This window comes from Phyllostomus hastatus, unplaced genomic scaffold (genome assembly GCF_019186645.2).
Source record: "Phyllostomus hastatus isolate PE091 unplaced genomic scaffold, TTU_PhHast_1.1 phas_scaffold_216, whole genome shotgun sequence".
Lineage (NCBI taxonomy): Eukaryota > Metazoa > Chordata > Mammalia > Chiroptera > Phyllostomidae > Phyllostomus > Phyllostomus hastatus.
Window position 1 is genome coordinate 10,647,747 of NW_025334018.1, and position 14,048 is coordinate 10,661,794.

Genomic DNA, 14,048 nt, shown 5'->3' on the forward strand with positions numbered 1-14,048 from the left:
GAAACAGAACTAAGAATCCAGAAATAAACTCATACAAGGACAGTCAATAAATTTTCAACAAAGATGTCAGTATTATTCAATGGGGAAAACGTAAGTCTCCTTAACAAATGGTACTGGGACAGCCAGAGAGCCACACACAGAATAATGGAGTTAGACTCCTTTCTCCTACACAAAAACTCAAAATGACTCTACAACATAAATATAAAGTTAAAATCATAGAAGTCTTTAAAAAAACAAGAGTAAATCTTCATGACCTTGGTTTGGCAATGAATTCTTAAATATGATATCAAAAGCATAAGCAACAAAAGAAAATAAATTGGGCTTCATCAAAATTTAAAAAAAAATTGTATCAAAGGACATTATCATAAAAGTGAAAGATAACCTACAGGAAAGAAGAAAATATTTGCAAACCATGTACCTGATAAGGGTCTAGTATTCAGAAGATATAAAGAACTCCTACAACTCAACAACAGAAATACAACCACTCAATTTCAAAATTGGACAAAGAACTTGGATGGCCATTTATCCAAAACAGATACACAAATAGCCAATAAGCACATGAAAAGATTTTCAACATCATTAGTCATTAGGGAAATGCAAATCAAAATCGTAAGATACTACACTTCACATACACTAGAATGGATATAATTTTTTTAAGCTGTTGACAAGGATGTAGAGAAAGTGGAACCTTTAGACACTGCTGATAAAAAATGTAAAATGATTCAGCAATCTAAGAGAACTGATAACAGGTATTCAAACAAATACATTCACATACATGCTCAAGCTACCCTATTAATAATAGCCAAAAAATGGGAACAACCCAAATGACCACCACCAGATGAAAGCATGAACAAATTGTATATGTACAAACAAAATTACTCAGTCATAAAAAAGAATAATGTACATATGAGCCTCAAAAAAATTATGCTAAGTGAAAGAGCCAAAGACAAAAGGTCTTACATAGCACAATTCCCTTCATGTAAAATATTTACCATGCAGGCAATAATATTTACCAGAAAATGTAAATCCTTAAGAGACCAAAAACAGATTGGCAGTTTGCTAGGGGCTGACAGGGAATAGGGAGTGGGTATGGAGTTTCCTTTTGGGATATGAAAATGATATGAACTATTTGATAGACGTGGTGGTTGCACAACATTGTATTGTATTAAATGCTACTAAACTCTTCACTTTAAAATGGTTAATTTTCCTGGCTGGCATAACTCAGTGGATTGAGCGAGGGCTGTGAACCAAAGTGTCGCAGGTTCAATTCCCAGCCAGGGTACATGCCTGGGTTGCAGGCCATAACCCCCAGCAACCCGCATATTGATGTTTCTCTCTCTCTATCTCCCTCCCCTCCCTCTCTAAAAAAAATAAAAAAATAAATGAAATCTTAAAAAAAAAAAGAAAGAAAAGGAATGCAAGTCAAAAAAATGGTTAATTTTATGTTAGACAAAGTTTACCTCAATTAAAAAAAATACTTATGGAAGAGCTTAGAATCAAGAAGGACAAACACAATTTTAAAAACAAAGTAGAAGAATCCCTTCTACCTGTCTTAGTCACTTTGTACTACTATAACAACAGTATCATACAGACCAAGTGGCTTATAAATAATAAAAATTTATTTCCCAGAGTTCTGGAGGCTGGATATCTGAGATAAGGATGCCAGTGTGGTTAGGTTCTGGTGAGAACCCTCTCCTGGGTTGCAGATTGTCAACGTCTCACGTGGAGGAAAGAGCAGAGAGAGAGCAAAGTCTCTCATGTCTTTTTATAAGGGCATTAATCCCATTCCTAATTATAGAAATATTACCTCCCAAAGGCCCCATGTCTTAATACCATGACTTTGGGGACCAGTATTTTCACACACTTGGAAGGACATAAACATTCAGTCCACAGCATTACCTAAAGCTGTACTTATCACTACACTTATTAAAACAGCATGCTATGCTAAGCCTAACAGAAATCTACAAAAGGACACAAAGAAGCCATGACCAAACCTATGAAAATAAGAAAAATTGTTGTATGGCAGAAACAGCATTACAAAGTAATGGGAAAAGACAGACTCTTCAATGAGTAGCATGGGGACAAATGGACACCCATTGGAAAAATATAAATTCAATCCTAACCTCATCATGGACAAAACTCAAAACCAAGCTGATTAAATCCCTAGATGTGAAAAACAAAACTTATAAACTACCAAACTTGAAAATAAAGAGAATGTAACTCCAGGGTAGAAAAGCAAAATCCAAAAACCAATACCATAAAAAGAAAATATTGACAATTTCAGTTACATTAAAATTTAATACTTCTGTAAAACTAAAGACACTATAAACAAAGTATAAAAATAAAACATCCATTACAAGATACATGTAAAGCATCTACCTAAGAATTCATCAGGATATATAAATAATTGCAACAAATGAATAAGAAAAGGGAGAACATAAGAAAAAGGCAAAAAAAAAAAAGTGAGTAATTCAAAGACCAGGAAACCCAAACAACCAATAAATATGTTTTTAAAACATTCCACCTCACTAGTAATGAGAGAAATAAAAACTGAAACTGGCATTGCACTGGTAAAGATTTTTTAAATACACAATACCATGCTTCCCAAAGATGCAACTGTGAGTATATCTTGATACAACCACTGTAGAGGCTAATTAAGCAGCAAAACTTAGAGTCCATAACACACATACTTTATAACTTAACAGTTCTATTACTATGCCTTTACCTTGGAGAAAAAAAACACAGGTGGCCAAGAACACAAGTGCAAGAATGTATTTGGAATTAACAAAAAAAATCTATCAATAAGAGAATGTATAAATAATTTGAGGTTTAATCATATCTGAGTGCATAAAATAACTGAACCAAAGCCCAATTTATACAACATACATAAGTCATTAAAAAAATGTTGAGCAAAAAGGAAAACTTGCAGAATAGTATGTATATATGTTTAAGAACATACAAAAATATATTTATGTTTATTAATATATAATCTATTCAATGTATATGTTGTAGAAGTATAAAACCATGTACTGAGAAAGATAATGTCAAGCTCAGAGGTTTAACTCAACAAGGATAATATTTAGTTAAAATGTTAAGATTTGAAATATAGGTACAGTGACATTAATATTATCTGTTAAGACTTTTATATGTGCTTATAACTTCTTAAAAAACAAAAATGATACAGAGAATATATACCAGATATCAAAACATACTACTATAAAACTATGAAAGTAAAACAGTATGGTGCTTTTGAGAATAATCAGGCAAATCCATAGAGGGGTTAAAAAGGAATACATATAGTGATACGCTGTCATTTATTTAACTAATCCCCTGTTGACAGACATTTGGATCATTTACAATATGTCATGTTTTGGCTTCAGGGGACATTCTTGAACATTACTTTGTGCACTGATGTGAAGATTTACCGAGAATACGTTTTTAGAAGAACTGCTGGATCAACGAATATGTACTTTCAATTAGTTGATATTACTAAATTGTTCTTCACAAAAAACTGTATTAATTTAGACTCACACGGACAGTATAAACACAAGATGAACCAGCTGTTCAATGTTCTGCACACCCTCAGTATTAACAATCTTTTTAAGGACAGGGAAAAAAATCTAGGTCATGAAAAAAAGAAATGTTTTATAATGACATCACAAATTGACAGAAAAATAATTCACATTTATTATTATACACATAACAAATATACACCAGAGACATAAATTTCATATCAGATGCCACCTTACTACCACGCAATTGAGCCATGTATGCACATATAACCTTATAAACTAACCAAACAACCATATAGCTATATATAAATAGTTTTAGACACATAAATATATACAATCATGCCAGATCTCAATTTAGCACAACAATTAGCACATTTTTTCCAGATGCTAGGGCCTATTTCCTTATTGAAAAAAGCTACAGGAACATTGCACTTTACATCCAGATAACCTAGTCCATTTGCCAGAAATGCCGAAGTTAATGACATAAATGCCTATAGAGAAAAAAACAAAAAGGATGAAAGATAAAGTAATAATTTATCTGAACTCTCAAAAAATACCAATAGCCTAAATGCATGCAGCAGAGCCTCACCCAGGTGAAAAAAATATCTTTAAGAACCCCTAGAATCTGACTCCAAAGATGATAATATATAATTTAAAATGGTAAGATTTGAACCTAAGATTTAAATTTCTAGTAGTGTCTGAGTCAAAATTAATCATCTATACTATTCTACAATAATTCCCAATACTACTGTAATGCTTAGTACATATAACTACTCAAAAACATTTGCTGAATAAAGATGACCAATATTTTTAAAATGGTAACAGCAGTATCACTAAGGAGCTGTCAAGATATCTGCATAACAGAGGTGGATTTTATAAATATGTAAATATCAAAAATATAAAAAGAAAACAATACATATTGGTCTTTATAGTCTCCAGATTACTTCATATTCTTTTTTTTTAAACTATATAACTTGTCCCTAAAGTGCTTGTTAAGATATGGAAAACAAAAGAAGACATTTTCAAAGGCACTTTTCAATATTAAGGTTAGGAAATTACAGTCTTAAATGAAATAAAATTTCACAAGGTCTGAGGCCTGAATTACTAAAGGACTCTTGTTTTCCACAAACTCTATCCTAAAGTCTTATACAAGAGCTGTAATTGTTAATGGGGCACAAAAATGACACTTGGAAATACTTCTGAAAATACACCTATTACCTTCAGTTTGGTATTAAAAATGTTCAACAAATTTTACTTTTAAACTTATGAAAAACAAAAATGTACAGGGCAGCATTTCATTCATTTACTTTTTAAGCTGGGACAGATTTCATTATATAAATAACCATATATGGTAGTCTCCCCTTATCCACAGGAGATATATTTCAAGACCCCCAGTGGATGCCTGAAACTGTGGAGAGTACCAAACTCTACATATATTACGATTTTTCCTATACGCACACACCTTTTCACTTAGAGAAAGCATGCAGTGGCTTCAATTTGGCATAACTGAATTGTCAGCATCACTACTCTTTCGATTTGGGGTTATTATTATGTAAAATAAGGGTGACTTGAACATAAACATCCCAATACCAGGACCATTTGGTAACTGTAGCAGCTACTAAGTGACTAACATACAGGTAGTGTATATAAAGCGTGGACACACAGTACAAAGGGATGATTCACTTCCCAGAAGGCACAGAGTGGGATGGAATGGGATTTCATCACACTACTCAGAATGACGAACAATTTAAAACTTATGAATTTTTATTTCTGAAATCTCTCATTTAATATTTTCTGACTATGGTTATCCACAGGTAACTGAAACCACAAATGGCAAAACCATGGACAAGTGGGGAAAGGGTTTACTGTAATATCTATAAGTGAATTATAGTCATTTATAAAATTATTTTTTAAATCTTAATTTTTACATATAAAAATAACCCTGGCTGGGTTGCTCGGCTGGTGTGTCAGCCTGCAACCGAGAGGTTGCAGGTTCAATACCCAGTCAGAACACATGCTAGGTTTTGGGTTTGATCCCAATGGCGGGGGTCCTACTGGGAGACAACCAACTGGTCAGTGTTTCTCTTTCTCTCTCCCTCTCCCTCCTCTTCTCCCTTTCTCTTTAAAATCAATTAACATATCCTTGCTTGGGGATTTTTTTTTAAGGCACTGCTAATTCTATTTAGAATACATTTTATTTTCATAGTATTTATGATGTCTTGAACTAAATTACTGTGCATTCTTCAGTTCCCTATTTCATAAAATTACTTGCAGTTCGTATGTATGAACGGAAGTAATCTTTAAAGATTCATTCAATTTCCTCATTTTAGAAATAAGGCACAGGGAGGTTAATAGCTTATGTAAATGGATTCCGACAAGTAAGGACAATGCTGAAACTAGAGCCTCTATTTCTTAACACTGAGCCCAATGTACTTTTAAATATACAATGGTGCTTTCCTTCTGGACTACATAAAATTCCAAGGTAGATCACTGGATGAATGCCCTTTGAAGATTTTTCTTTATCATAAATTCTAGAACCCAACGTTCAAATAAATCTCCAGTACATTCTTCACGATAGCCATGTTCTAAAAGAAAAAAGTTCCAGTAAAAAAATCTATGGCAATCGAGATAAAGTTTTATGACTGAATTATGACAATTATGGAAAATGAAAGTAGCAAAATGATTGTCCTAGCTAATAAATACATAGGGTCAGTCCAAACATTTTTATAATCTTCAGACAATAGTAAACATAACGTTTGCCCAGTTGATCAATTACATTAATGTTTACCATGCACTACTGAAAAAGATGTTTGGCTTCTGTGGTGCCAACTTTCCAACTTTTATATGGTCGACATTTTAGGTACCCATATTGTAAAAAGGAGATTAGTAATACCAAACTTTCAGATCTGATGTGAAGACTAACAGTTAAATATGTGAAAAACACTTATCACATACTCTTTGTTTTCTTCCTTTTTTCCTAAACAAGGAGAAATTCAATGTGAGAGTATGCAAAATACCTTAGATACATTTACAGGAATAAGTATGCTCTACATAGGATCAAAACAACTTATTCCCTAATTTTTAAAATTGTTATAAAGGGCCTTTATTACAACTGTATCCTTCTCACCTTCAAACATCATTCCTCCTACTCTAGCACTCTTCTCTCAATTCTTCCTTGCATTCTATTCTGCTAATACCTTCTCTTATGGAAACTGTCACCATGCCATGGACATCATTTATTCCATAAGTATTCACTTTTACTAAGGACATTTCAAGCACTGGAGATATAAAATAAATAAGACAGTCATTTGTCCTCAAGGAGCTCATCGTGTTCTACTGGGAGAAACAAGTAAGTATGCAAATGACCATAAATCTGTAATCATAGACAATACATGAGAAAGATAAAAGTACATAGGAAAAAGGCTACCTAGAGGCAGGAGAGGTAAAAGAATAAATCTATTTGTGAATTTGGGCAATCTCAGCTGTTAGTGGATAAATTAATATTAACAAGAACCATGTAGATCAGAGAACACTATTTGGAAATAAGATTAAATGCATATCGATCAAAGTAATTTCAAGCATAGTTTTACAATAAATAATTATGATAAAAATAACATCTAACTTTAAACTACATGTTATAGAAGCTTATATAATTAACATAAGTCTATGTCAATAATTTGAAAGGAATATTCTGAGACTGTGTGTTTGATCCTTTAATAAGAAAAGTCCAAAAGAAGTATTAATAAATATGAGTAAATAAACATTTCATAGCCCTAGAACACTTCTTATTAGGCCCCAGAGAAATTCTGAAAAGGCTAATAGAGCTTTTAAAGCAAGTAAATTAATGCTTAAATAAATTTTATTTCCTTAAAACATTTACCTTCATCCAATAAATACTGTTCATCTATTAACATTCAACTTGTGGGGCATTTTACCGTATGTCATTTCCTAGAACTTCCAACACTTACTGATCAACATAAAAGTCAAGACTTTTACCTTGGCATTCTGCATTTTGACCATACCATACTAATGCTCTATTCATTTCTGAGAAGAATGGAAAACATTCTGATGATCAGTGATTTTATAATGCTAAACTAAAAAAAGGAGCAAAGCCACTGTCATTTTGCTTAGGATCAAAATTAGGTTTTAAAGAAGAGTATACAAAACATCATCTGGTGAGCAGTCCCAAAATACAGCCTCTTCCAAATAACTATTAATACTCTGGAAAGATGATGAAAATAATATAAACTCAGACTATCAAAGAAGTAAGAGCCATCATGTCAGAATCTGAAAGAACTGTTTACTAACTTACAAGCATACCTGGAATACACAGAACACCAAGCCATACCTCGCCAAATAAAAAATGCCCCCAAACTACTACCCTACCCCAACTGTAATTTATCTCAGAGACCAAGGGTCTCTTGCGATGAGAAAATGAGACAGAGACCTCCATGCAGTCAGAGCACTGTTCAACCTGCCTTTCCCCAGTCTCTTCCCAGTTCTTGACTTACTATGTAACCAGCTAGGCTCGTGGGAGAGCAGCTCCTGGATCACAGGGGAAATAAAGGGCATGGGAATGAAAAATTGCATTCCAGGTGCTAAGGGACAAGACAAAAAAATCCCAGTAGCTGTCCATGCTGCCAATTAATTGTATTCTGAATTCGGGAATGACATGAAACCTACTCCATCACCAAAACAACTGAGAGGACGAAAGACTCTACCATCATAGTAGAATAGAAAACAGACTGAGAGCTGTACAGATCAGCTGACCAAATCCACAGCTGAAAAAGGTATTCACTCAACATATAAGTAGACAAAAAAAATGTAATAAAGGCATCTATATCTCAGACCTACCTTAGTCACATCTCAGTAAAGAGAACTAGGAAAATAGCCACAAACCAATGAGGAGAAATATACTACAAGGCAAAGTTCAGCAGACTCACAGGATAAAATGATGTAACTTCCCCAAAACAGGAGCAGAAAGCACTAAGTATAAACACAGGATAGGGGGAAAAAAAATGGAAGAGGAATGAGATGAGAAAAAAAAGAAAATTAAAATCACAACGATGAAATTTTATATCTCTAATTTTGCAAGAAAAAGCAAAACTAAATCAAGCAAAAAATACAAATCATGACATGAAAACCTCGAGTAATGCTCACTAAAGCACACTGCAATTTGAACTAGCCACATTCCAATTTTAACAGTCACATATCACTAACGACCACCATATTGACCAACACAAGTCAGTGTGATCATGTCTAGTTCAATGTCACACAGATGCTTAGTAGAAGCAAGGGGCAACTTTAGGCCCTTCTAACTCCTAAGCCTATGTTCTTTCTGTATGAGTAAATAGTCAGAAATTAACACACACCTAACCCTCAAATATTCAATTCACACTAACAAAATCCTGACTGATGGATGAAACTTGCTGACAATTCAAATAAGTATTTAAAAAACAAAACAAAACTACAAAGCCCATTTATATTAATGCCATTACATAAAAGTGTTAATTTAAAAAATGAAATAAATCAATTAAGTTAAATTTTAATTAGGTCTATTATATACAGAAATTATAAATGTGATAATTGATGTGTATCAATATATATTTTTAACAACATTCATGTATATTATAACCTGTTTTGGTTACTTTAAAATCACAGATGCTAAAAACTATCATCAACACCAAACTACATACTTCATGATTATCATCTAGAAGGTATGAACTGAATTATTTATGAACCACTAAATAGAAGGGAACATACAGGTTTTCTGACGAAAATACTTTATCTTAAATTCCTGTAACATCAATTACATAAATCTAATCTTTAGTGTATTTTTCCACTACCATTTAGTCCCCTTATACCCCTCCCCCGAGCAATCACAAGTACATAAATCTAAATAGAATTAAATAGTATATACTTCTTAGTAACCCACAGCCATGACACCCAGAAACTAGTTATCTTGGACTCCTTCTACCATAGCCCCCATATTCAATCAACCATATTCATATTTTCAACTCTGTGAAACAACAGTTGAACAACTCTTGAATCAACCACTTTCATCCACTAATTTTTTCCCTTCACTAACACCACTGTGGTCTAAGTCAATCATATCCTGTGACCTAGAACCTCCTAACTAATTTCACTACATCTCCTGGCTCCTCTCCAATCCAGTGTTTACACTGCAACCCAAGTAATTCATTTTTTAAAATTTCTCAATAATTAACTAGTTATTCCCTTGCTTTAATGAAAACTCTTCAATGACTTCCCATAGAAACACAAGTACAAATTCTCCAGGATACTGCCTAGAGATTCCAAACTCAACAACACCCAGGGTAAATATTGATTCATTAGCCCTGGCCAGTGTGGCTCAGCTGGTTGGGCATCGATCCCGCAAAGTGAAAGGTTGCCCATGGATACCTGGTCAGGGTACCTGCCTGGGTTGCTGGTTGGGCCAAAGGTCAGGGGCATGAGAGAGAGGCAACCGGATCCACGCCTCTCTCACTCTTTCTCCCTGTCTTCCCCCTCCCTAAAAATAAATAAATAAAATATTTTAAAAACATATTGATTCATTAGATTTACTTCTCTGGCAACTTAATTGAGTGGTATGAAGTGAGAAGCACATGTCCCTCCAGAGACAGTAGCTGCTGCCCAGATTCAGCTAAGTGCTGCCCTCTAAAAACACGAACTTGGGTGTCACCATAACCTCTGATTTTCCAGGAGAAATCAGAAGTCCAGACTTTTACATGAAATCTCCTGATATGTGAATGCTGTCAGCTAACTCAAACTTTTCAAACAATAAAGAGGCCGAATCTGATCTCCCTTCTAATCTCTTCACCTAGCACCCTACTGAAATCTCTACATCAGCCATATTGAATATTTCTCAAATCCTCCATGATGCCAAGTTTTTTTTAACCTAAAGGCTCACACACGTCAGTGTCCTCTGTTCTGACTTTTCCCCCACATCTCTACTTCACTCAGAGATCTCCTACTTGTTCTCAGTGTCTGAGCCATTGCTTCCTCAAGGAGGCCTTCCCTATTCCAATGCCACCCCCAACCCACCACCCCCATACGGGGGCCTCCACAGGCTAAATCACACAATGTGTGCTCTGATAGCACCGAGAACAACTTGCTAACACTCATCACACCTCAAAATTAAATTTATTCATTTAATGCACATCACCCCCCTTGATGGTCCATAAAGGGAGGGTCTGACCACGGTAGACACACAATACACACTTGTTGCTAACTAGTTTGGTTATACAATGTTCCTTTACACAATAAGGTTCTGACGTGCTTTTAAAATATTAATCTGCACCCAACTTTTCAGAAACATGTACAGTATTTAAAGATAAGACTCAGAATTAAAATATTCAATTAAAACTATAATCATTCATAATAATAATAGCTAATATTTATTGAGCACTTACTAAATGCTAAGAATTAAGAACTTTGCATGAACTATCTCATTCAGTATAATAATCTGTAAAGTATCAATGGATGCCATTGTCATCCAGAGGAAGCAACATAGGTATAAAGTTTAAAAATCTACTCAAGAGCACAATTCTAATCAGTAACAAAGTTGGGTATGAATCCATATAGCCTAACTCCAGAGCTTAAGCACTTAACTAATGTAATAAACAAATTCATTAATAAAGAAAAGCCAATTCAAAAAGTATCCCTTAATTACCTTGAATAAGAAATAATGGGTACTGGCTTGTGGACTCAGTGGACTGAGTGCCAGCCTGTGAACCAAAGGGTTCCCAGTTCAATACCCAGTCAGGGCACATGCCTGAGTTGTGGGCCAGCTCCTTGGTTGGGGGCATGCGAAAGGCAACTGATTACCATTTCTCTCACGTATCGTGGTTTTTCTCTCCTTTTCTCCCTCCTTTCCTCTCTCTAAAAATAAATAAATAAAATATTTTTTAAAAATAATGGCCATGATTTAACTTACCCTCATCCCTCTATCCTGTACTTTTCTCCATACATACAAAATTAAATTATCAATTTATATGTTCCAAATTAAGTTTTTTTGACCCACACCCAAATTATGTATGATCTTAGTACCAACTAATTCTGTTAAAATGCTATTTTCTGAATTATTTTTAAATAAGTTAATTTTTAACTGGATTTGATGTTTTATGTCTTACGTTTGAGCTTACTGTCTGAATAATCTATAATTTGAAATGCACTTCATTGCTCAAATTACAAGAATTCTTATCACTATAGCCTGTGTTTTCAGATATGGCTAAGCAACAACTGATAACACACTAAGCAAATATAAAAATAACTGATAAAACCCAGAAATTTATGCACAGAGATCCCTTGCTACCTGAACTCTATTTGAATTCTCGCTTTCCAGAACTCAGGAACCAGAGAGATTTCAATAAATTCTCATATGTATCACTTGCTACTCAGACTCTCACTACCCAAAACTCAGGATTTGGCTCACTTATTACCCCTTGCTATCTGAATTCAATAATCAATCTCTCACTGAAAACTCAGGAACCCAATAGTTCTGGATAGCAATACACTAACACAGGTGCTCACAGGCTATATAAATTTCAGAACTCTTAAGAGATTTGAGTAGGCTTTTAAAAACGTGCATTTTAAAAATGTGATATTTTGAAAATATCTGTATTTTCATTCAAATTTTAAATCTTAATTCCACTTAACTGAGAATTTTTCTATTTGACTGTTTTTAAACTAGAAGGTTAAATATATATAAGCCATATATATTTTTAACCTTTAGACCACACTTAAAATATAAGGGAAACTGCTTAGCATTGGGCAGAGTTAAATAATGTTAATACACGGCCATCAAAGAGCTCAAAAAATTTTTTTCAACTACTTATCATAGCTTATATAAATACCTTGGGAAATAAGATTTTCAAGGAAAACAAGTTTTTTCAGTGTTAATTTTCAGCAACATATTTCACAGACCACAACATATTTTTCTTCAAGTCACAAAGAGCAAAAGGCAAAATAAAGGAAACAAACACAAAAGAGTGCAGAAGTTGAAAATTATGGCAAAAATCCAAAATAATTTAGTTACAAAAGAATGTCATGAAACAATGTTAGAATTATTCCATAAGGTTTAGCCAAAAGTAAAAGAACCGGAAAGGAAATAATAAATTAACAAGATCAAGGAAAAAGGAAAAAAAACAGCTCTTGCTACAACAGTGCATTTTCCCAAGTATTTAACTTAGGCTCACATTTGAACCGAAGCTTTCTCCAAAACTTCCTGCTTGATAAGAAGTTAAAACTAATGTCAATTGAAAACAATTCAAGCATATGACATTTATCACATACTCAAAATTATTTGGTAAGAAACAGAGAAAAGAGGGGAAAGATTTAGCAGATTTAAAAAAGTGCAGGTTTAAGGAAAGTAAACTACTTTCCCAAACTCTTTTGATACAAATTACACAAATGACTTAAAAATATTGTAACCAGAGCTCCCAGTTTATCCTAATTTGGCCAAACTCTCCCTAGAGCCAGCGCACTTCAGATTTGGTGATTTGGAAGAATGTGAACCCTTTAACAGACTATCCTCTAATACTTACTCGCCAAACCCATAGAAGCTGTCAGGATTCAATACACCTATTTCACTGGGTGGCACAACGACTGAACGCAACACCTTCTTAATAAATGAAGGCACAACATATGTCACTCTTTCTTTAGGTTACCTCCGGACACAAATGTTTCTCCCATATAAAACAAAGGAGCTGCACTTTAGATGGGGCTCTAGGGGCCCTTTCACTCTATGGTTCTACTCAACCAGTTTTGAAGTAAGTCTCAGGACTAGGAAAATTACATTTTACTGCGGGGGGTGGGGGTGGGGGAGGCAAAAGAGATATCTGATGCAATAAACCATACCTTGCTCTGCCAAATGTTAATACCAGAACTTCTGAAATAAACAAACCTGTGTCTATGTTCATCGGGTCCATGAATCAGGAAGGCTCCAGGGTTCTTAGCCCCTTTGTTGGCATCTACATGAGGAATTAACACATCTTCCAAACCCAGATCAAAGCGTTTGTGTTTTGAAGAGTCTGGAAGGAAGAAGAATGCCCCAAAACACAGGGTGATGAAGGCACTTAGAATAAGGAGGAGGATAAACTTCTCAGAAAGTCTCAGGGTAGCCCTGTGATGTGGGAAGGAAGGCGGCCCCAAGTTCAGGGGTGGTATCCTTCGTCCAGACAGGGGCAGCAGGGCTGGGGTAGTCATCGTTTACGCTCTTGGACAGAATATTTTATAAAGCTGTTATCTTACATTAAATGTACAATACATTGGACAGTCTTGAAAATCTTGGCAAAAAGTGGGGAAATTCAATTTTTCTCCTCGTCAAGGATCGCTGTGCTTTTTAATAGGGCACCTCTTCCACGCTTGTCCAATTACATTCAGAAACGTGTGTGGCCCCCCAGACGATCACTAGTTTCTGTCCTGTGGAATCTTCTTTGCCATTTGGCTTTCAGGACCTCATCGAGGTTCTTAAAAGTGTCCTTCTCATTCCTAAGGGTGGATCAGGCAAGCAACACC

General features: G+C 34.6%; 1 protein-coding gene across 1 annotated transcript in view; it reads right to left on the reverse strand.

The window, feature by feature from the left end:
* MAN1A2 (mannosidase alpha class 1A member 2) overlaps positions 1-13,752 on the reverse strand; it is a 124,170-nt gene extending 110,418 nt beyond the window's left edge. Inside the window, exon 1 of the mRNA XM_045861689.1 lies at positions 13,435-13,752. Coding sequence (XP_045717645.1) covers positions 13,435-13,736 — 302 coding nt within the window. The 5' untranslated portion in view covers positions 13,737-13,752. The remainder of the gene's footprint in view (positions 1-13,434) is intronic.
* Positions 13,753-14,048: the final 296 nt, after the last annotated feature.